The sequence below is a fragment of the Bombina bombina genome, chromosome 7 (assembly GCF_027579735.1).
Source record: "Bombina bombina isolate aBomBom1 chromosome 7, aBomBom1.pri, whole genome shotgun sequence".
NCBI classification, from domain to species: domain Eukaryota; kingdom Metazoa; phylum Chordata; class Amphibia; order Anura; family Bombinatoridae; genus Bombina; species Bombina bombina.
Window position 1 is genome coordinate 280,718,321 of NC_069505.1, and position 23,835 is coordinate 280,742,155.

At 39.1% G+C, this 23,835-nt stretch overlaps 1 protein-coding gene across 2 annotated transcripts in view; it reads right to left on the reverse strand.

The window, feature by feature from the left end:
• Positions 1-23,835, reverse strand: part of EDEM1 (ER degradation enhancing alpha-mannosidase like protein 1) — a 92,545-nt gene that overhangs the window by 34,869 nt on the left and 33,841 nt on the right. For both annotated transcript variants that reach the window (XM_053720783.1, XM_053720784.1), the window contains exons 3-8: positions 22,699-22,802; positions 22,415-22,586; positions 22,064-22,247; positions 21,794-21,968; positions 21,010-21,130; positions 9,511-9,681 (exon numbers count right to left, since the gene is read on the reverse strand). In XM_053720783.1, coding sequence (XP_053576758.1) covers positions 9,511-9,681; positions 21,010-21,130; positions 21,794-21,968; positions 22,064-22,247; positions 22,415-22,586; positions 22,699-22,802 — 927 coding nt within the window. The remainder of the gene's footprint in view (positions 1-9,510; positions 9,682-21,009; positions 21,131-21,793; positions 21,969-22,063; positions 22,248-22,414; positions 22,587-22,698; positions 22,803-23,835) is intronic.

Below are 23,835 nucleotides of genomic sequence, written 5' to 3' on the forward strand. Positions count from 1 at the left end.
GAGGAAACAGGTATGCCAGACCAAAATTCCAAGGAACCGGCAGAGCATCTATCAGGGCGGCCTGAGGATCTTTTAACCTTGTACCGTACCTTGGAAGCTTGGCATTCTGACGAGACGCCATCAGTTCCAACTCTGGAACCCCCCACCTGAGGGTTATCCTGGTAAACACCTCCGGATGGAGAGCCCACTCTTTCTGCTCAAAAAATCCACCTCCCAGTTGTCCACTCCTAAAATGTGGATAGCAGATAGGAGACAAGCGTGAGCGTCCGCCCACTGAATAATGCGAGTCATCTCCTTCATAGCAAGGAACTCCCTGGTGGATGATGTAAGCCACTGAGGTGATGTTGACTGGAATCTGATAAAGCGGGCTAAAGACAACTGAGGCCAAGCTTTCAAGGCACTGAAGATTGTCCTCAACTCTAAGATGTTTATGGGAAGAGAGGACTTCTCCAGAATCCACAGGCCCTGAGCTCTTAACAAGCCCTAGACTGCTCCCCAACAGGCTGGCATCCGTGGTCACAATCACCCAGGAGGGTCTCCGGAAGCATGTGCCCCGAGACAGATGATCCTGAGAAATCCACCACGAGAGAGAGTCTCTTGTTATAGGAGCCATATATATCTTCTGAGATAGATCTGAATGGTCTCCGTTCCATTGACTGAGCATACATAGTTGCAGAGATCTCAGATGGAATCAAGCAAAAGGAATAATGTCCATGGAGGCAACCATAAGACCAATTGCTTCCATGCATTGAGCCACTGATGGATGAACAGTAGACTGGAGAGACATGAAGTGAGAAGTTTGGATTTTCTGACATCCGTCAGAAAAATCTTCATGGATAGGGAATATATGATGGTCCCTTAGAAACACACTCTTGTAGATGGAACAAGGGAACTCTTCTACAGATTTACTTTCCATCCGTGGGAACGTAGAAAAGACAACAAGATCTCTGTATGAGATTTTGCTAGTTGAAAAGATGACGCTTGAACCAAGATGTCGTCCAGGTAAGGTGTCACCGCAATTCTCTGAGACCTGACGACTGCCAAAAGAGCCCCCAAAACCTTTGTGAGAATTCTGGGAGCTGTGGCAAGGCCAAAATGGAAAAGCAACAAATTGAAAGTGCTTGTCTAGAAAAGCGAATCTCAGGAACTGGTGATGATCCCTGTGAATGGGAACATGAAGATACCACGTCCTTCGGGTCTATGGTCGTCATGAATTGACCCTCTTGTACCAAAGGAAGAATGGAACGAATGGTTTCCCATTTTGAAAGACGGCACCCTGAGAAATTTGTTAAGACATTTTCTTTCTAAAATGGGACGAAAAGTTCCCTCTTTTTTTGGAAACCACAAACAGATTTGAATAGAATCCATGACCCTGTTCCCATACCGGAACAATCACTGCCAGGGAGGAAAGGACCTGAACGCAGCTTAAGAAGGCCTCTCTTTTTACCTGGTCTGCAGATAACCTTGCCCCTGGGAGGACAAGTTTTGAATCCTATTTTGTAACCCTGAAATACTATGTCCAGAGCCCAAGGATCTGGGACATCGCGTATCCAAGCTTGACGAAAAAAGAAATGTCTGCCCCCCACTTGATCCAATGCCGGTCCAGGGGCGGACCCTTCATGCTGACTTAGCCTCAGATGAAGGCCTCTTTGACTGCTTCCCCTTATTCCAAGGCTGATTGGATCTCCAAGAGGACTTGGACTACACTGGCTTGGAAGAGGAAGAGGAGGACATGTGTCCTTTAAAGTTACGAAAGGAACGAAAATTTGAATTTTGGCACCCCATAGGTCTATTTTTCTTGTCCTGTGGTAGAAAAGACCCCTTTCCACCTGTGATTTCAGAAATTATCTCCTTTAGACCAGGACCAAAAAGGGTCTTACCCTTGTAAGGTAATGACGGTAGCTTGGACTTGGAAATAACATCAGCTGACCAAGATTTTAGCCACAGAGCCCTGCAAGCTAAAACAGCTTAACCAGACATCTTGGCTCCCAGTCTAATGACTTGCATGTTGGCATCAGAGATAAAGGAATTGGCCAGCTTGAGAGCCTTGATCCTAATCTTGGATCTCCTCTAACGAACTATCCTCTAAAATCAGCTCAGACAAAGCATCACACCAATAAGATGCTGCGCTTACTATTGTAGCAATAAAAACAGCAGATTGCCATTGTAATTCCTGATGAACATACATTTTCTTTAAATAAGCCTCCAGCTTTTTATCCATGGGATCCTTAAAAGAACAGCTATCCTCTATAGGAATCGTGGTTCTCTTGGCCAGAGTGGAAATAGCTCCCTTCCACCTTAGGCACAGGGCGCCATGAGTCCCGAATGGAATCAGCAATAGGAAACATCTTTTTAAAAACGGGAGAAGGGGAAAAGGGTATCCTTGGTTTAACCCATTCCTGTGATATGATCTCCGACACACAGTCTGGAAAAGAAAATATATCCACGGAAGGAGGAACATAATAGTATTTATTAAGCTTATAAGATTTTTTAAGGTTGACGGTGACAGAAGAGTCGGAGTCGTCCAGAGTAGCCAGTACCTCCTTAAGTAAACGAAGGTGTTCAAGCTTAAATCTGAAACTTAGTTCTTCAGAATCAGTCAGAGGATTTACACTGTCAGAATCTGAGATTTCACCCTCAGAAGCTACCGAGGTATCCTCCTCATCAGACTTATGAGGGAGGTCAACCATCACAGAAGATGATGGAACAGAAACCTTAATATGATTTGATTTCCACTTGTGCTTACCCGCAATTGGAAAAGCAGATAAGGCCGCAGACACCGCATAAGATATCTGTGCAGCAATATCTACAGGAAAATACACACCTCCAGGAGGCTGAGAGGAACCGCAGGGCACTGTATGTGAAACTATTGAGGCTTGGGACGTTTGAGGAGAAAGTTAAAGCATATCCTGAACAGAATTATCCTGAGAGACAATAGGTTCAGAAGAGAGTAATATATCTTTAAGTTTAAGGGCTCTAGCTAAACATGAGGAACAAAATTGCATAGGCAAAACAATTTGGGCCTCTAAACACAAACATTAATCAAATGAAACAGACTCCAGTTCCGTGCCAATGGCTAAAAATAAAAGATGACAAAAAATAAATTGAAATGAACTGTCACTTTAAGAAGGAACTGTAATCCTTCAAAGCGTAAAAATGCTAAATGTGTACAAATAAATAAAGAAAACACACAAAAAATACACCTCAGTCAGACAGAGGTGCCCTACCGTAACCACTAATAGCTGAAACAAACAAATGAAGAGCTCCAACAAGGTCTCCACAGCCGCCACAGAAGAGAAATCACTCAGCATTGAAACGGAAGAGCAGGCAGTCACATGAGCGGCAACACAAGAAACTGTGCAACAACTAAAAGCATGCAATAGTAAAACTCAGCAGTGAATAGTGATTACGATCTAGCAATAAAAGCGGCCCATACAAAATAAAAAAGATTTAAAAACAATTTAAAAACACTTTGTCCTTAGCTTATCAATAAAGAATAAGCAAACCCTTCAGCCAGAGGAAACCTCCCATAACAAATAGGGGAAGAATTAACCCCTTAGTCTCCCTCACATACTGCTCACTGCCCCAATAAATCCTTGACAAAGGATTGAATAAGTCCCAAATTTATAATAATGCAGAGATAAACTCCAGAAAGTGCAAGTCTCCAATACCTAGAAGACAAAAGCACTTAACTGCATATCCAGTTGTTGGGCAGGAAGACAGCTTACAAGGTGTGAAAGGACACATACTCCTATCAGAGACCTGTAGAAAAAGAAAGAACAGAGTAACCAACTCTGGCTTTCTATAACAGGGGTAGCAACAATGTTAGAAGCAAGGCAAAGACAACCTCATCGCCTTCTAACTGCTAAAAGCCACCACTACCCTTACGTAAGAGATTGACGTGGACACAGCTGAACCCCAATCCTTGCTTGCAGGGAAAAATACCCATAAAAGGAATAAATATCTTCAGACACCAACTCTGCATGTCCTCCATTGACAGAGGCAAAGAGAATGACTGGGGGTTATGGATAAGGGAGGTGACACTTATCAGCTCTGCTGGGGTGCTCTTTGCCTCCTCCTGCTGCCCAGGAGTTGAATATCCCACTAGTAATTGGAATGACGTTGTGGACTCTCCATGTCATAGGAAAGAAGTAAATTGGAAAGTTGTTTAAAATGTCATGCTCTATCCAATCCATATAAGTTTAATTTTGACTTTACTGTACCTTTAACCCTATTGTATCAATTTAAATGACGCTATCCAAAAACAAAGGAAGAAAGCATAATTCTGTTCCTTCCTAAATTACAGGTAAGATTGCAACTTGAGACTTGAGTACACATTTGGGGAACAGTCATAATAAACATTGAAGAACTAGAAAGCGTTCAGAGAAGGGTTACAAAACTCAAAGGTGTTGATACGTCTCAGGAGTGTCCTCTGGTAATGTTGGTGTATTTATCAGCTGCAGTTGCCACCAACGTGTTACGTATTGTAATTATGAATATTAATAATTAATAGCAGTATAGAATTATTGTCAGCAAGATATCTATAAATTTGACAACAATATTGTTATTAAAAATTAATATTTAATCTCAATAAAAAATATTCCTAAATTCTGATCAGTTAATCTTTATATACACCTTGATTATATTTATGTAGTAGCTGAATATCACCTATGACCAGTTATATCTATCAATTTATCAATACACTATTAAAATATAAAGTAGGCTATATAGATATTTAGATTAATTACTATTCAATAGATATTGTCTATTATCCCATGTATGGACACAATATAATCTATAAATCTACCTTACCCCAAAAAAAAAAAATATTGAATACTACCATTAAACTTACAAGAACTATTTGTAATTAGCCAACAACACTAGTCCAATGCCAGAATATGGATTACTAACTTACAATGCAAAATTAACAACAACAACCAGAGATTTAACCACAATAATAAATGCAATTGTTATAACATACACAGTACCTTCGGTTTAAACTATGAACTTTAAAATTCTAAATCCTTTCCTCTAAATAATAAATTTACTTAGGACTAATATAATTGTTTATGGACTACACAGGTCTCTAAAATGTAAATTATAACTATAAATTACACTGACAACTAACAGCTACAATTTAACTATAGTTATAGAATACCTTTGATTTAAAATATTAAAAATATAAAACAACCGCTAATACATTAACAGTAACCAATATAAGAGTTCAGCTTTTTCAATCAAAGTTTTCCAAAGTCATACGTGAAGGTATTTTTGCAAACAGGGTATCACAAACACAGAGAGTTATTCCAAACCAGGCCCCAAACCAAAGTGTGTTTTTGTGTGTCTCTTCCCTTCTTTGCATAGTCTTTGTCTCTGACAAATTCCACGTCGACTATGACTTTTCATGCATTGAATTCAAAATAAATTACTGGCTTATTCAAAACTTGAGAGTGCCCTCACTAAGAAGCGGAGTGTCGGATTATTGAGAATTGCACCCAGGTATTTGATTAGATAGATAGATAGATAGATAGATAGATATACACACACACACACATATATATATATATATATATATATATATATATATATATAGATAGATAGATAGATAGATAGATAGATAGATATAGATATATATAGATATATATAGATATTATATATATTCATTCAAGGATTAAGCACTCACTGGTCTTCAGCCATCTGTGGTACAACAAAATTTTATTATTGTGACGTTTTGGGACAAAAAACAGTCCCTTCCTCTGACAAACAAAAGTGCAAAATGACAAACTTTTAAAGGTAAGTAAAACCCTCCCCTTCTTCTCAGCCAATCAAGGCTGTCTACGTGTCAAGACAGAAGAAACAAAGCTCCTGATAGGTGAATAATGAAGGAACATAGCTCCTGATAGGTCAAACAAAGTGTACAATCCTATGCTGTGATAGGCACCTAATAAACAACTGTGTGTAATATCAAGTATATAGTATATATCAAGGCTTGTAGCATGCCTGGTGTTTAGAAGACATAAATAAATACACCTAAGAATCAATAATCAACCTAAAAAACAGAAAACACAACTTTGCCCGAGTGGTGATTTTTAGCCAATCACGCTTCTAAACACGGGCCACACACCCTCGTTTCTGACAGTTTTTTTTGTGATGTGGTGTTTTTTGCGCTGCTCAGAACCACATTGTGATAATCAGTGACCGGGTTGGTAACCAAGCAGACGCTACACAACACGCTCATATCAGCCAATGAGATGCAGTGGGTGTTACCCTGCATCTCACTACTAGTGAATTAGGCTTGTTGATTGGTCTGCTAAGGGTGTGTGGCCCGTGTTTAGAAGCGTGATTTGCTTAAAATCACCACTCGGGCAAAGTTGTGTTTTCTGTTTTTAGGTTGATTCTTAGGTGTATTTATTTATGTCTACTAAACACCAGGCATGCTGCAAGCCTTGATATATACTATATACTTGATATTACACACAGTAGTTTATTAGATGCCTATCACAGCATAGGATTGTACACTTTGTTTAACCTATCAGCAGCTATGTTCCTTCATTGGTCACCTATCAGGAGCTTTGTTTCTTCTGTATTGACAGGTAGACAGCCATGATTGGCTGAGAAGAAGGGGAGGGTTTTACTTACCTTTAATAGTTTGTCATTTTGCACTGTTGTTTGTCAGAGGAAGGGACTGTTTTTTTGTCCCGAAACGTCACAATAACAACATTTTGTTGTACCACAGACGGCTGAAGACCAGCGAGTGCTTAATCCTTGAATCTATCTACAATTTAATTATAGCACCCTGGCGGTTGTGGACAGACGGTGAGAGTGCATAAACTATACACCGACTATTTTTATATATAAAGATATAGATATAGATATAGATATAGAGAGAGAGAGAGAGAGAGAGAGAAAGAGAAAGAGAGAGAGAAAGAGAGAGAGAGAGAGAGAGAGAGTTATATTTATATATATATTATATTAGGGCTGCATGATTAATCGCGGATGCGGTTTTAAACCTCTGTTCGTCATGAAAACGGAGGCGGAGAGGGAGGATGAGAGGCGGACCAGTGTGCGGCCGTGGGCAGACTTGAGAATGCCTGCAAAATGGCCATTTTGGAAGAGATTGCAGAGTATGTGCAGGAGCATTCATCTGGGAGTCATCTGGGAGTGGTGTGGCGGTGGGACAGATCAAAGTTGTGAGCAATAAAGTGAGTATTGTACAGACTTTTTTTTTTTTATCTTTTGTGATAGATAACATTGAGGTTGATAACATTTTGCAATATATTTTATTTATATATGTTCATTAAAGGGCCATAATACCCAAATGTTTAAACACTTGAAAGTGATGCAGCATAGCTGTAAAAAGCCGATTAGAAAATATCACCTGAACATCTCTATGTAAAAAAGAAAGATATTTTACCGCAAAAGTTCCTCAGTAGCCACCTCCCATTGTAAAGGATTTCTAAGCAGCATTTTAGTGTGTTTGTCCTGGGACATCTGAAGGGACTAGCATCGTGCACTCTCATATTATTTCACCAATCAGGTAAAGGAAGCTTACTATGAAATCTCATGAGAGTTAAGTCAAATCTCATGAGATCACAGTAAGAGTTCATGACCTCAGCACTGCTGATGCTGATTGGCTGCTGTTCATTTCTTCATTTTTTTAAATTTGTTTACCTGCAGCTGGGAGCAGCGGAGTATAACTTTTTACACAGAACTTACTCTGCTGAGCTGAGGAGCTTGTCTTCCTTTTTTACAAAGAGATGCTCAGGTGATATTTTCCTGTCAGCTTTTTACAGTTATACTGCATCAGTTTCAAGTGATTTAGCATATGAGTATTATGTCCCTTTAAGGGTTGCTTGTAGGATTGTATTGTGAAGTGAATTGTAAATAATATATTCAACATGATGTTACAAATATATATATATATATATATATATATATATATAAAAATAATACTCTACTGCACTTATATTAATATACAGAACTTCACAACAGTCACGCTGCTGTAAAGTCAGCACTTTTCAGGTTTCTCCATGCTTACACTGCTTCATAGGTTAATCATATGACAGTTAGAATGACTGTCCAAGAAAACATGACATGTACAAGAAGACCTAAGAATTGGCTAGTGGCTACTATGTAACCACAGCACAGGCAGCTAATAGTATTTGAACTATTTTGTGGTTTGTAATTTTATGCTCCAAAAGTGTATTGGAAATTGAGAAACATGTACAGTAAGATTCTGTAGTGTTAAATAAACGTTTTATTGAAAAATTAAGGTGTTATAGTAATTTTTAATAAAAATTGCGATTAAATCGCAATCGTGGTTTGTTTGTTTTTTAAATCGTGATATTTTTTTTTCACCCATAGCATCCAGCCCTAATAAATAATTTTATATATATATATATATATATATATATATATATATATATATCAAATATCACTCACCAACACCCTGACACAAAGGCAAATGGAAGATTTATTCTATGAGTAAAGATTAGTCAAATTGGTTTTGTGTACACAAGAAAAGAATCAGATGAACAGTGAAACAATAACTTTATATAAATATATTTGTAGCACACAGAGAGATGGCAGGGGCACTATATATTCAAAGAAAATTATTTGCAACAAGAGGTCACATTTAAGGCTTGAGCAATAGTTAATATTGTTTAAATATTTGGGGGGGTTTCCCCACTGTAAGAACAATCAAAATGTGGAACTCTGTCTAAGCAGGTAGTAACAGTCAATACAATACATAGCTTTAAAAGGAACTTATATTTATTTTACTAAAAGCAGAAACCAGTGTTATGACTGATTGTGCTAAATAAGTAGGCTGTTTAAATATATTAACAACAATTTATTTGGCTTTTTTTTATATTATTTATTTAATCTGAGCAGTGTGGTAGCACCATTTATATACAGCTTATTGGAGAGTTTTTCTACTGCTATACAACACACGGCACCTCTGGACACTGAACAATATCTAGCCTGTTCCTGATACCGGGTGTAGGCAAGCTGATACGCCCTAATCTATCAGTCTGCATCTACTTGCACACTGGGGTGCTCTAGTCAAATGTGAGTACCCATTAGTTTGCGCTATTCTTGATGTTGAACACAACTGATAGGGCACCTCATGTGCATAGGTTTGATATTCCAGAACCGTTGTGCCCACTTTGTGAGGACAGCAGCCTGAATAATAATAATATCTTTTTTAGAAGAAGTCACAACCATCAGTCTACAGACACTGACCTGGCTCGGACTTTATTTGCCAATATTGGTTTCCTTTATTTAAGGCTACTTGGCATAGAGTATGCACATTGCCTTGTAAAGCGCGCCACCTTCTAGTATGTTTTTTTTTGGTTATCATATTCCAAGTTATTAGTTGGAAAAAATGTTTTTGTAACAATACAATTATACATACATCTTAGTGTGCAGAAAAAAACATTTTATACAAAGAAAAGGCTATAAGATGAAGAATAAAGATTTGCGAGTAGGGCAGAAAAGAAAATACCATACCTGGTACAACAAGTATGTTGATTCCACTAACTCAGGCCTGAGGGGATAAAATGAGACATCAGGAGCCTGGAGTTGCCAGTTATATCGCTCAGGTAAAGCTCCATATCGTTTCCAAATTGCATAATAAAAAGCATGCAGGCAGATCGCATCCTCAATGTCTCCTTTTAAGACCTGATTTGAAGAAGGAAAAAAAAAAGTTGAAATGCATAATGCAGTGTTCTTACATGAGAACACAAGGTGCTTACAGCAAGACCATAGGTTAGCCTGCAAAAGCCTGAAACCATGACACTATATATAAAGGTAAACACATTTTAATCAGATCATGTGACATATCAATATTTTGGGTTCTTCTTTTGCAATGATTAAAGGGACATGATACCCACATTTTTTCTTTCATGATTTAAAAAGAGAATGCACTTTTAAACATCTTTCTAATTTACTTCTATTATTTAATTTGTTTTATTCTCTTGATATTCTTTGCTGAAAAGCATATCTAGATATGCTCAGTAGCTGCTGATTGGTTGCTGCACATAGAAGCCTCGTGTGATTGGCTCACCCATGTGCATTGCTTTTTCTTCAACTAAGGATATCTAAAAAATGAAGCAAAAACATAATTTATGCTTACCTGATAAATTTATTTCTCTTGTAGTGTAGTCAGTCCACGGGTCATCCATTACTTATGGAATATATCTCTTCCTAACAGGAAGCTGCAAGAGGATCACCCAAGCAGAGCTGCTATATAGCTCCTCCCCTCACATGTCATATTCTGTCATTCGACCAAAGCAGACGAGAAAGGAGAAACCATAGGGTGCAGTGGTGACAGGAGTTTAATTAAAATTTAGATCTGTCTTAAAGACAGGGCGGGCCGTGGACTGACTACACTACAAGAGAAATAAATTTATCAGGTAAGCATAAATTATGTTTTCTCTTGTTAAGTGTAGTCAGTCCACGGGTCATCCATTACTTATGGAATACCAATACCAAAGCTAAAGTACACGGATGAAGGGAGGGACAAGGCAGGAACATTAAACAGAAGGAACCACTGCCTGAAGCACCTTTCTCCCAAAAACAGCCTCCGAAGAAGCAAAAGTGTCAAATTTGTAAAGTTTTGAAAAAGTGTGAAGTGAAGACCAAGTTGCAGCCTTGCAAATCTGTTCAACAGAGGCCTCATTTTTAAAGGCCCTGTCCTGAGGTAGAGCATGGCCCTTACCTCCCGTAATGTCAGCTATAATGTCTTTCAAGCCGGGCCCGAATAAGGTCTGCCCTTTGAAAGGAATATTAAGCAATTTAGATTTAGAAGTCACGTCAGCTGACCAGGATTTAAGCCATAGCGCTCTGCGCGCTTGGATGGCGAATCCGGAGTTCTTAGCCGTAAGTTTAGTTAAATGTACAACGGCATCAGAAACAAATGCGTTAGCTAGCTTAAGTGCTTTAAGCTTGTTCATAATTTCATCCAATGGAGCTGTGCGAATGGCCTCTTCCAGAGATTCAAACCAGAATGCCGCTGCAGCAGTGACAGGCGCAATGCATGCAAGGGGCTGTAAGATAAAACCTTGTTGAACAAACATTTTCTTAAGGTAACCTTCTAATTTCTTATCCATTGGATCTGAAAAGGCACAACTATCCTCCACCGGGATAGTGGTACGCTTAGCTAAAGTAGAAACTGCTCCCTCCACCTTAGGGACCGTCTGCCATAAGTCTCGTGTGGTGGCGTCTATAGGAAACATTTTCCTAAATATGGGAGGAGGGGAAAAAGGCACACCAGGTCTATCCCACTCCTTGCTAATAATCTCTGTAAGCCTTTTAGGTATAGGAAACACGTCAGTACACACCGGTACCGCATAGTATCTATCCAACCTACATAATTTTTCTGGAATTGCAACTGTGTTACAATCATTCAGAGCCGCTAATACCTCCCCTAGCAATATGCGGAGGTTCTCAAGCTTAAATTTAAAATTAGAAATCTCTGAATCCAGTCTCCCTGGATCAGATCCGTCACCCACAGAATGAAGCTCTCCGTCTTCATGTTCTGCAAACTGTGACGCAGTATCTGACATGGCTCTCACCTCATCCGCGCGCTCTGTCCTTAACCCAGAGCTATCGCGCTTGCCTCTTAATTCTGGCAATTTAGATAATACTTCTGTCATAACAGTAGCCATGTCTTGCAAAGTGATTTGTAAGGGCCTCCCTGATGTACTTGGCGCCACAAAATCACGCACCTCCTGAGCGGGAGGCGAAGGTACTGACACGTGAGGAGAGTTAGTCGGCATAACTTCCCCCTCGTTGTCTGGTGATAATTTCTTTGCATGTAAAGATTGACTTTTATTTAAAGTAACATCAATGCAATTAGTACACAAATTTCTATTGGGCTCCACATTGGCCTTCATACATAGTGAACAAAGAGATTCATCTGTGTCAGACATGTTTAAACAGACTAGCAATGAGACTAGCAAGCTTGGAAATACTTTTCTAAATAAATTTACAAGCAATATAAAAAACGCTACTGTGCCTTTAAGAAGCACAAAAAGCTGTCACAGTTGAAATAACAATGAACCAAAATAGTTATAGCAACCAATTTTTCACAGTAAATGTATTAAGTTAGCAAAGGATTGCACCCACCAGCAAATGGATGATTAACCCCTTAATACCCAAAAACGGATAACAATTTAATAATTAACGTTTTTATCACAGTCAAAACACACTGTCACAGGTCTGCTGTGACTGATTACCTCCCTCAAAATGAATTTTGAAGACCCCTGAGCTCTCTAGAGACGATCTGGATCATGGAGGATGAAGTAGACAGATTGTGACTGAATTTTTACTGCGCAAAAAAGCGCTAAAATAGGCCCCTCCCACTCATATTACAACAGTGGGGAAGCTCAGATAACTGTTTCTATGCAGAAAACAAAGATGGCCATGTGGTAAAAATCATGCCCCAATAAGTTTTATCACTAAGTACCTCACAAAAAACGATTAACATGCCAGTAAACGTTTTAAACATACAATTGAAAATTTATGAATTGTTATTAATAAGCCTGCTACCAGTCGCTTTTACTGCAGTTAAGGCTCATACATTACTTCAGTATTAACAGTATTTTCAGAGTCAATTCCATTCCTTAGAAAAATACATTCAGTGTACACACACTCATCAGCCTAATACCAGTCGCTATCACTGCATTTAAGGCTGAACTTACTTTACATTGGTATCTGCAGTATTTTCTCAGTCAATTCCATTCCTCAGAAAAATAATTACTGCACATACCTCATTTGCAGGGGGGCCCTGCATGCTATTCCCCTTTTCTGAAGTTACCTCACTCCTCAGATGAGAACAGCCAGTGGATCTTAGTTACGTCTGCTAAGATCATAGAAAACGCAGGCAGATTCTTCTTCTAATACTGCCTGAGAACAAAGAGCACACTCCGGTGCCATTTAAAATAACAAACTTTTGATTGTAGAAATAAACTAAGTTAAAAAACACCACAGACCTCTCACAGCGACCTATCTTTAGTTAGGCTGCAAGAGAATGACTGAATATGACATGTGAGGGGAGGAGCTATATAGCAGCTCCTGTTAGGAAGAGATATATTCCATAAGTAATGGATGACCCGTGGACTGACTACACTTAACAAGAGAAATAAATAATAGAAGTAAATTGTAATGTTGTTTAAATTTGTATTCTCTATCTGAATCATGAAAGAAAGATTTTGGGTTTAGTGGCCCTTTAAATAGCTTGTCAACACGAGCCTACAGAGATTCTTGTTTTATATCACACAAAGCTGTTTAAATGATACTCAGCTCCAAAGCAAAGACATTTCTCACTTGACACTTAGAGGCTATTAGTAAACATGTGCGATTCGTTTCGGATTGATTCGGAAATTCTGAAAATTCAGATCGATTTGAATTTCCAAATTAAAATACTGCCGAATCTACCGAATGAATCTGAATTAGCTGTCGAATCTACCGAATAAATCCGAATTAGCTCGGTAAATTCGGCATTCCCCCATAGGAAACAATGGGGCAGTTTCGGCTGAAAAAAACCCTAACACCTGCAAAAAAGCAGCGTTCAGCTCTTAACGTAGCCCCATTGTAGCCCCATTGTTTCCTATGTTTCCTATGTTTCCGCTCCGTACACCGCCGCCACCTACATTATCCCTATGAACCCCTAATCTGCTGCCCCCAACATCGCCGACACCTACATTATACTTATTAACCCCTAATCTGCCCCCCCCACGTCGCCGCAACCTAATTACAAGTATTAACGCCTAATCTGCCGACCGGACCTCGCCGCCACTATAATAAATGTATTAAGCCCTAAACCGCCGCACTCCCGCCTCGCAAACACTATAATAAATTTTATTAACCCTTAATCTGCCCCCCCCCAACGTCGCTGCAACCTAACTACAAGTATTAACCCCTAATCTGCCGACCGAACACCGCCGCCACCTACATTATAGCTATGAACCCCTAATCTGCTGTCCCTAACATCGCCAACACCTATATTATATTTATTAACCCCTAATCTGCCCCCACCCCCCCAACGTTGCCGCAACCTAACTACAAGTATTAACCCCTAATCTGCCGACCGGACAACGCCGCCACTATAATAAATGTATTAACCCCTAAACCGCCGCACTCCCACCTCGCAAACACTATAATAAATTTTATTAACCCCTAATCTGCCCCCCCCACGTCGCCGCAACCTAACTACAAGTATTAACCCCTAATCTGCCGACCGGACATCGCCGCCACGATAATAAATGTATTAATCCCTAAACCGCTGCACTCCCGCCTCGCAAACACTATAATAAATTGTATTAACCCCTAATCTGCCCTCCCTAACATCACCGCCACCTACCTACAATTATTAACCCCTAATCTCCCGCCCCCAACGTCGCCGCTACTATAATAAAGTTATTAACCCCTAATTCTAAGTCTAACCCTAACACCCCCTAAATTAAATATAATTTAAATAAAACAAAATAAATTTACTATAATTAAATAAATTAATCCTATTTAAAACGAAATACCTGTAAAATAAACCCTAATATAGCTACAATATAACTAATAGTTACATTGTAGCTATTTTAGGATTTATATTTATTTTACAGACAACTTTGTATTTATTTTAACTAGGTACAATAGTTATTAAATAGTTATTAACTATTTAATAACTACCTAGCTAAAATAAATACAAATTTACCTGTAAAATAAATCCTTACCTAAGTTACAATTAAACCTAACACTACACTATCATTAAATTAATTAAATAAATTAATCCTATTTAAAACTACTTACCTATAAAATAAACCCTAATATAGCTACAATATAACTAATAATTACATTGTAGCTATTTTAGGATTTATATTTATTTTACAGGCAACTTTGTATTTATTTTAACTAGGTACAATAGCTATTAAATAGTTAATAACTATTTAATAGCTACCTAGTTAAAATAATTACAAAATTACCTGTAAAATAAATCCTAACCTAAATTACAATTAAACCTACACTACACTATCATTAAATAAATTAACTACAAGTACCTACAATTAAATAAACTACAAAAAAAACACTAAATTACAAAAAATAAAAAAAATTACAAGAATTTTAATCTAATTACACCTAGTCTAAGCCCCCTAATAAAATAAAAAAGCCCCCCAAAATGATAAAAGTCCCTACCCTATTCTAAAATACAAAGTAATCAGCTTTTACCAGCCCTTAAAAGGGCTTTTTGCGGGGCATTGCCCCAAAGTAATCAGTTCTTTTACCTGTAAAGAAAAATACAATACCCCGCCAACATTAAAACCCACCACCCACATACCCCTACTCTAACCCACCCAAACCCCCCTTAAAAAAACCTAACACTACCCCCCTGAAGATCTCCCTACCTTGAGTCGTCTTCACCCATCCGGAGCGGAGCGGCAGCATCCTGAAGACATCCGACGCGGAGCATCCTCTTCTTTCTTGATCCGACGACTAAATGACGGTACCTTTAAGTGACGTCATCCAAGATGGTGTCCCTTGAATTCCGATTGGCTGATAGGATTCTATCAGCCAATCGGAATTAAGGTAAGAAAAAATCTGATTGGCTGATCCAATCAGCCAATCAGATTGAAGTTCAATCCGATTGGCTGATCCAATCAGAATGACCTCGCATTCTATTGGCTGATCGGAACAGCCAATAGAATGCGAGGTCAATATGATTGGCTGATTGGATCAGCCAATCGGATTGAACTTCAATCAGATTTTTCCTACCTTAATTCCGATTAGCTGATAGAATCCTATCAGCCAATCGGAAATTCAAGGGACGCCATCTTGGATGACGTCACTTAAAGGTACCGTCATTTAGTTATCGGATCAAAAAAGAAGAGGATGATCCGCGTCGGATGTCTTCAGGATGCTGCCGCTCCGCTCCGGATGGATGAAGATAGAAGATGCCGCCTGGATGAAGACTTCTGATGGATGGAAGACCTCTTCTTGCCCCGCTTGGATGAAGACTTCTGCCGGTCTGGATGTCCTCTTCTGCCCCATCGGATGAAGACTTCGGCCCGGCTGGGTGAAGACGACTCAAGGTAGGGAGATCTTCAGCGGGGTAGTGTTAGGTTTATTTAAGGGGGGGTTTGGGTGGGTTTTAATGTTGGGGGGGTATTGTATTTTTCTTTACAGGTAAAAGAGCTGATTACATTGGGGCAATGCCCCGCAAAAAGCCCTTTTAAGGGCTGATTACTTTGTATTTTAGAATAGGGTAGGGACTTTTATTATTTTGGGGGGCTTTTTATTTTATTAGGGAGCTTAGATTAGGTGTAATTAGATTAAAATTCTTGTAACATTTTTTTATTTTTTGTAATTTAGTGTTTGGGTTTTTTTGTATTTTAGTTTAGTTTATTTAATTGTAGGTACTTGTAGTTAATTTATTTAATTATAGTGTAGTGTTAGGATTTATTTTACAGGTAACTTTGTAATTATTTTAACTAGGTAGCTATTAAATAGTTATTTAATCCTAAAATAGCTACAATGTAACTATTAGTTATATTGTAGCTATATAAGGGTTTATTTTACAGGTATTTAGTTTTAAACAGGATTAATTTATTTAATTAAAGTAATATTTCGTTTTATTTAAATTATATTTAATTTAGGGGGGCGTTAGGGTTAGACTTAGGTTTAGGGGTTAATAACTTTATTATAGTAGCAGCGACGTTGGGGGCGGGAGATTAGGGGTTAATAATTGTAGGTAGGTGGCGGCGATGTTAGGGAGGGCAGATTAGGGGTTAGTACTTGTAGTTAGGTTGTGGCGACGTGGGGGGGGCAGATTAGGGGTTAATAAAATGTATTATAGTGTTTGCGAGGCGGGAGTGCGGCGGTTTAGGGGTTAATACATTTATTATAGTGGCGGCGATGTCCGGTCGGCAGATTAGGGATTAAAAATTGTAGTTAGGTTGCGGCGACGTTGGGCGGGCAGATTAGGGGTTAATAAATATAATATAGGTGTCGGCGATGTTAGGGACAGCAGATTAGGGGTTCATAGCTATTATGTAGGTGGCGGCGGTGTACGGTCAGCAGATTAGGGGTTAAATAATTTTATGATAGTGTTTGCGATGTGGGGGGGCTTGGGTGTTAGTATACTTTGTAGCACTGTAGTTAAGAGCTTTATATTCTTCCGGCGTTAGCGGTAGATTCGGATGGCCGTGTATTACACTAGTATTGTACAGTATATTAGGTTATATCACTCTGCTATGGGTTACACCTAATATACAGTACATAATACTAGTCTAATACACAGCATATCCCACCTAACACATACCGAAATTCCGATTTTCGGACCCGAATCGAACCGAATGCAGCCGAATTTATTCTAATCCGAATAAATCCAAAACAAATTCATTCAAATTTTGCCGAATTCGAATCGATCCGAACCAAATTTTTCGATCATGCACTTATCTAGCTATTAGGATGCAAGTGAAGGTAAATTAATTTGTGAGAGGTAAGGGGCCTACGAACAACAGAAATGTGTTTCTTCTGCATTGATTACTAAATTCATGCTCAGGGGCAGACTGACAAGTCGGGCAATTCGGCCCTTGCCCGAGGGCCCAGCATCTTTACAGGGCCCTCAGCCAACTGCAGGCACTAATTAAGGATGGAAACTTTAAAAAAAAAAAATATTTTTTTTATTTATCAAACTGTATTTTTATGTGTTAACTTTTGGGAGGTGGGCGCTCAAGTTTGTGCAGTGGGGGGCTGGGGGTGTAAGCTGTCGGCTCATGGCTCAGCAATGTCAGTGCACTGTGCAGTCAGCAGTGTGTTCAAGGCGCACACAGGAAGTGGTTAAACATGTGCACGGGCTTCCGTAGAGGATTGAGGGCTACAATTGTCAGAGCTGGGCAGCTACTCTGATTAGGTCACAGCAGCTTAACAGGCAGGCCCCAGAGTAAATCAGTGTATGCAGTGTGCACGGACCTAACATTCATCCTAGCAAAGCAAGAGGACCAAGGTAGGGGCAGCATTTTAGTTTATAATTTATTACTACAATGCTGTCTGCCAGGAAAAAGTACACATGCAGTGAAAACAGATTAACAAACACATCTTGTATGTCTTCTCAGTTTAACAGAGGGGCACAGATCTGTTATCTGATCCAACCTATCACTCTGCTCTTGTTTGCATTATATTGACATGTTGACCCTTCCACTGCCATAACATTCCACAAAGCTTCAGGATTTAGGAATGACTTCAAACAGCATAGCACAATAGCAGCACACATGTATAACTGTTTCAAAAAGACTAAACCCTCTCCAATTTTACCCCATAATCCTTAAGCTATCAATAAATTTACCATTAATGGAAGCAATACGTTGTGCACAATAGCAAGGCACACTGAAAGGAACAGTGAGACAAGAGAATATTATGTGTGTGTATATGTGTTTGTGTGTGTCAGTGTTTTTTATATGTGTGTATATTTATGTCTGTCTCTATACCCGTGTGTGTGTGTCTTTATGTGTGTATAAATATGTGTATATCTGTGTGTGTAAGTAATAAAGTTATCACTGTTAACCCCTTATGTGAATGCATGTTTACCAAACGTACACAGTGTACCTCCAAAATTGCAGCAGGTTAAGTGCACCATTAAAAAAAGTAAAAACACAAATTAATATGCAAACATTAATCAGAAATGTGCTGCAGCCCATTTAAATCTGAATTCTATCTAAGTGTCAGTTGTACCTGTCCCCTTACCAAAATGTGGCACTGGCAGTAATCCACTGTGAGTTAACGTGAACCATTAAAGGGCTTGATAACAGAAGAAAATTGTAATGAATGCTGTTTAAAATTGTATGTTCTATCTGAATGTTTCATTTTGACTTTACTCTCCCTTTAAAATCGATTTCTCTAAGCCTGCCCATGTGCAAATATATCATCTTCAAAATGAGATTAAGTGCCCAGTAAGATATTTATATATCAAATTTATATCAGTCAAGTGATATATAACGGGACCGTAAAATCAAAATGAAACTTTCATGATTCAGACGGCATGCAATGTTATACAAATTCCAAATTTACTAATATTAAAATTTGCTTTTCCCCATTGAAATCTTTAAAATCATACCTAGTTAGGCTCAGGCGCATCAATACACTACTGTGAGCTAGCTGGCGCATGGTGGCTACATATATATGATTCTTGTCATTAGCTCACCCAATACGTTCAGCTAGCTCACAGTAGTGCACTGCTACCCCTGAGCCTACTGAAGGTAACTATTCAACAAAAGGATACCAACAAAATTAAGCAAATTTCATAACAGAAGTAAATGGGCATATTGAATAAAATTACATGCACTGTAATATGATAGCTTAATTTTCACTTTCTGCCACTTTAAAAGACCATATAACTTATTTAAGATTTTCTTTTCAACCAAGCATCACATGCCCAAGGTTAAGTTAAAGGGACATTTTACACTAGATTTTTCTTTGCATAAATGTTTTGTAGATGATCCATTTATATAGCCCATTTTATAGGGGCATATTTATCATGCCCCGTGTTTCCGACGAGCTTTCAAGCTTGTTTGAAACAGAAGTTATGAAGCAGCGGTCTAAAGACGGCTGCTCCATAACCTGTCCGTCTGCTCTGAGGCCGCGGACAGAAATCGCCGGAAATCAACCCACAAGAACTGCTGGTGCAATGATAAATGCCAAGAGCGTATGCTGTCTGCATTTATCGATGATATATCAGATCATGTCCGTTCACAACATCATAAATATGCCCCATAGTGTTTTTATAAAAATGTATAGTTTTGCTTATTTTGTAAGAACATTGTGCAGATTTTCAGACTCCTAACCAAGTCCCACAGTATCGGATGTATACATGCGTTTACAGGCTCCTGTTTATGTTATGTCTTTTCATATGCAGGTACGGGGGGGGGGGGGGGGGGGGGGGGGAGTGTCTGCTCTTTTCTTTTACCAAGCCCCTTTCAGTGGGTGTCCTAGACTACTTCTATAACAGTGCTTAACTGGGAGCTTCTAAGTAAGTTTTTAAAAGGTTTTATACTGGATTTTTAGATTGGTATCTGTACATATTGTTTTTTTATAGAAGGGTCTATTACAGGCAGTTATATGAAAATGGGTGTATACTGTCCCTTTAAAGGCTCATTATTTTTATCCTCAAAACCAGACTCCAGCTTTCCTCCACCAATATACTGGGCAATCTGTGATTACTGGACACAATGATAGGGGTCACACAATGTCCCACCTAACAGCACTACCTTAGCCCCAATGTTGATCCCATGATGTATATTTTTCACAACTAAGCAGTAATTTTACCCCTTTGCTGCCAGTGACATACAAATTAATGATTTTACCTCTGCCAGTAACAAGTAAACAGAAGTGATTTTACCCCCTTGCCTGCCCCTCACTACTTTCTGCTCCATATTGTAGTGTAAATATGCACGGGAGACCGATTTATATTTATCTAACACACAGGGACTTTAAAAAACTTGAGATTTATGTGTCAGTATTTTGAAGATTTTACTAGACAGCCAGTCACGGTTGGCTTCCATACTGTACTGTCCAATTGAATACTGGAGACCTTACAACCCTGTACATGTATATAAGCTGGGAAGCAAGATAATTACCTGTTCCACCTTGACTACCTATTGCCTTTACTTATGTTATATTTAAATGCCATGCATACCATATTGCCAGGTTTGGTTTACAAGTTTTGAAAAACTCTGTGTCTAGCAGTTGTCTGTTGAAGTAACTGAATCACAACCCGTCAATGCATGCCATATTTCCATGCCATTAATGTTAACATCTTGAATAACTGTGTACAAAAATTATCTCTCTTTAAATGGCAATTTAAAACATGGTGGGGGGGGGTTCACCAGAGGTGGGAGGGGCATTAGGGCGGAGGAGGGGCAGGTGAGGTAGGTAGGTGGAGCAAAAAGGGGGTGGGGGGCCCTGACACACTTTTGCCCGGGGGCCCTTGTTGGTCTCAGTCCGCCCCTGTTCATGGTTTACCTGCAAACCAGGGAAGAAAGCCTGAAGTGAATCAATCCAGGTGTTCATCAACTGCCCACTGAACATATTCACGTTCACGTAGAGTGGTGGATCCCCCTCACCTTCATTACAAGCTTCCCGTCTGAAATACATAAATATATAACTTATCATAAACGGGAGCTGAGACGCAACTAACATTCAAAGTCATGACTGAGAAAACATTTTATAATATGAAAAAGCACAAATGGAAAGGGAAATTGGGGCACACAATGGACACCAAAAATGTACTCTCTAAATCACCCACTTATCAAATATTAATTACTGTAAAATGAGTTCTGTTGCCTCACAGCATACAATTAAAGGGACACTGAACCAAAAAAAAAATATTTCATGATTCAGATAGAGCATGCAATTTTAAGCAACTTTCTAATTTACTCCTATTATCAAATGTCCTTCATTCTCTTGGTATCTTTATTTGAAATGCAAGAATGTAAGTTTAGATGACGGCCCATTTTTGGTGAACAACCTGGGTTGTTCTTGCTGATTGGTGGATAAATTCATCCACCAATAAAAAAAGTGCTGTCCAGAGTCCTCAACCATAAAAAAAAAAAAATTTAGATGCCTTCTTTTTCAAATAAAGATAGCAAGAGAATGAAGAAAAATGATAGCAGGAGTAAATTAGAAAGTTGCTTAAAATTACATGCTCTATCTGAATCACGAAAGAAAAAATTTGGGTTCAGTGTCCCTTTAAATCATCCCATTACAACAGTATGTAATCTACAGCTCAATTTCAGACTAAGCTTACCCTCTCCGAAGGTGATTCTGGATGCTTTTATAAGCTTCATTGAACATGTCCAGGTCCTCTTCCTCTCCAAACAGGATATATGATTTCAACAAGTACTCAAAGAAAGAGTCTAGTCCAGCTCCCAGACCACTTAGGGTCCCAACCCAGTGCCCAGTTTGTATATTCACCACATTTCCTAAAACAAATAAAGCAGGTGTGAGATACTGCTGAAGATGCCATAAATGTTTTCTTCTCGCCTCTTTTCCCTAAACTCCAATGAATTATACTCACCGAATAGTCCTGTATCATTGCTTCGTAGGCTCCACAGTGCTCTTACAGCACGACGAGCAACCCACTCAAATGTGGAATCTCCCAAGAGCCGACTGAGAATCCCAAACTCCACTAGCAGAGAACCAGCCCCAGCAGTGCAAGTCTCGTTTCTACTGTCAGGAAGGACACCCCTCTTTAGGTTTACCTGGCAAAAGAAAATGGAATTTTTTTATTTTTTTTAAAAAAAAGCAATATTACAATTAAGGGAGAGAAACGAAACCTGTTACAAAATAAATAAGAAGTAACTACTGCTAGATATTATGGGATCAAATAATTTGTATCCACTTCTAAGTGTTCCACATAACCACTCACCCTCGGATGTGGCATCCCCGTCCTGGTATTCTCAAAGGCAGGAAGAAGTCTGACAGCAAGGTCATGTGCCATGTGTAAGAGTTCATTATCATAATCACTTAGGGTCATATTGCCAAAGGGTTGATTGGTGTCTGTGAGGATGATGTGGGCTGAAAGTAGACTGCCAAGAATTCTAAACATGACCGGAAAGCCATTATCAGAAGGCATACTAAACACAAGATATTTACATCTAAGGCTTTTCTTTGCATCTCTCCAATCCCCAAAATTTGGTTAATTAATCTTACCGAATAGTTGCTTCAAACACCTGCACAGTGGAATCCTTGTCAAAAGACACTGTATCAATCACCAAACGGACGGCTCTCTGGAACTCTGATGCATTCCCCATCACCTGCAAAGACAGACACATGATGAGATTCTCACACTGCTCTAAAGACATGTTTATCGCCATACTTAAAAATCTCTGGATTCTGCGTTTTACATGATTTCTTTCAGGTTATTATAAGCTACACAAAAAACAGATTTTTGATAACTTTATTAAAAAGAAAAAAAAAAGTGAAATCTCATATTGACATGAGTATTCAAACCCTTTGTTATGACACTTGAAATTTAATATCATCAAGTCCTAAAATACATAAAAAAGAGAGGCGCCCTTGGTGCAGCAACTTCTAAACGTGCAAAGCTATATCATATGGTGACGATCAGGTACTCACAAAAATAACTGCACATCCAGTGCAATAATAAACAAGCCGAATCTTCAGAGCCGTTCGGCTGACTCCCTAGCGGCAAATGGGCTGTGAGCGGGACTTGTCTCCTGGTAGTATCACAGCTTCCGGTGCTGAAGTCCACCGCTACCGGTTAGATGGCCGTTTCATTAGGCTACAACTGTAGCCTGATGAAACAGCGTATTGAGCCAAGAAACGCGTTGCTAAGCAACATTTTAAATTTGTTTAAATAAAAGTATCTCTTCACTTGTACCTTGCTCCTGGATTATTGACATACCTCTTTGGATTTCGCTTTGTTGGGACACTCTGTTGGCGTCTTGATCTGGCCATCTAACTGGTAGAGGTGGACTTCAGCACCGGAAGCTGTGATATTACCAGGAGACAAGTACCGCTCACAGCCCATTTACCGCTGGGGAGTCAGCAGAATGGCTCTGAAGTTTCGGCTTGTTTATTATTGCACTGGATGTGCAGTTATTTTTGCGAGTACCTGATCGTCACCATATGATTTAGCTTTGCACATTTAGAACTTTCTGCACCATGGGCGCTTCTCTTTTTGTGTCTTTTAGGACTCAATGATATTATCTCCTTCCTTCTGTGGAGAGAGCTGCCTATCTGCTAATCCTTTGGTCCGTTGCTGAAAGACTATCCGGGACTGTATCGCACTCATACACTATTTTGTTTAAGTGACTATTGAACAAA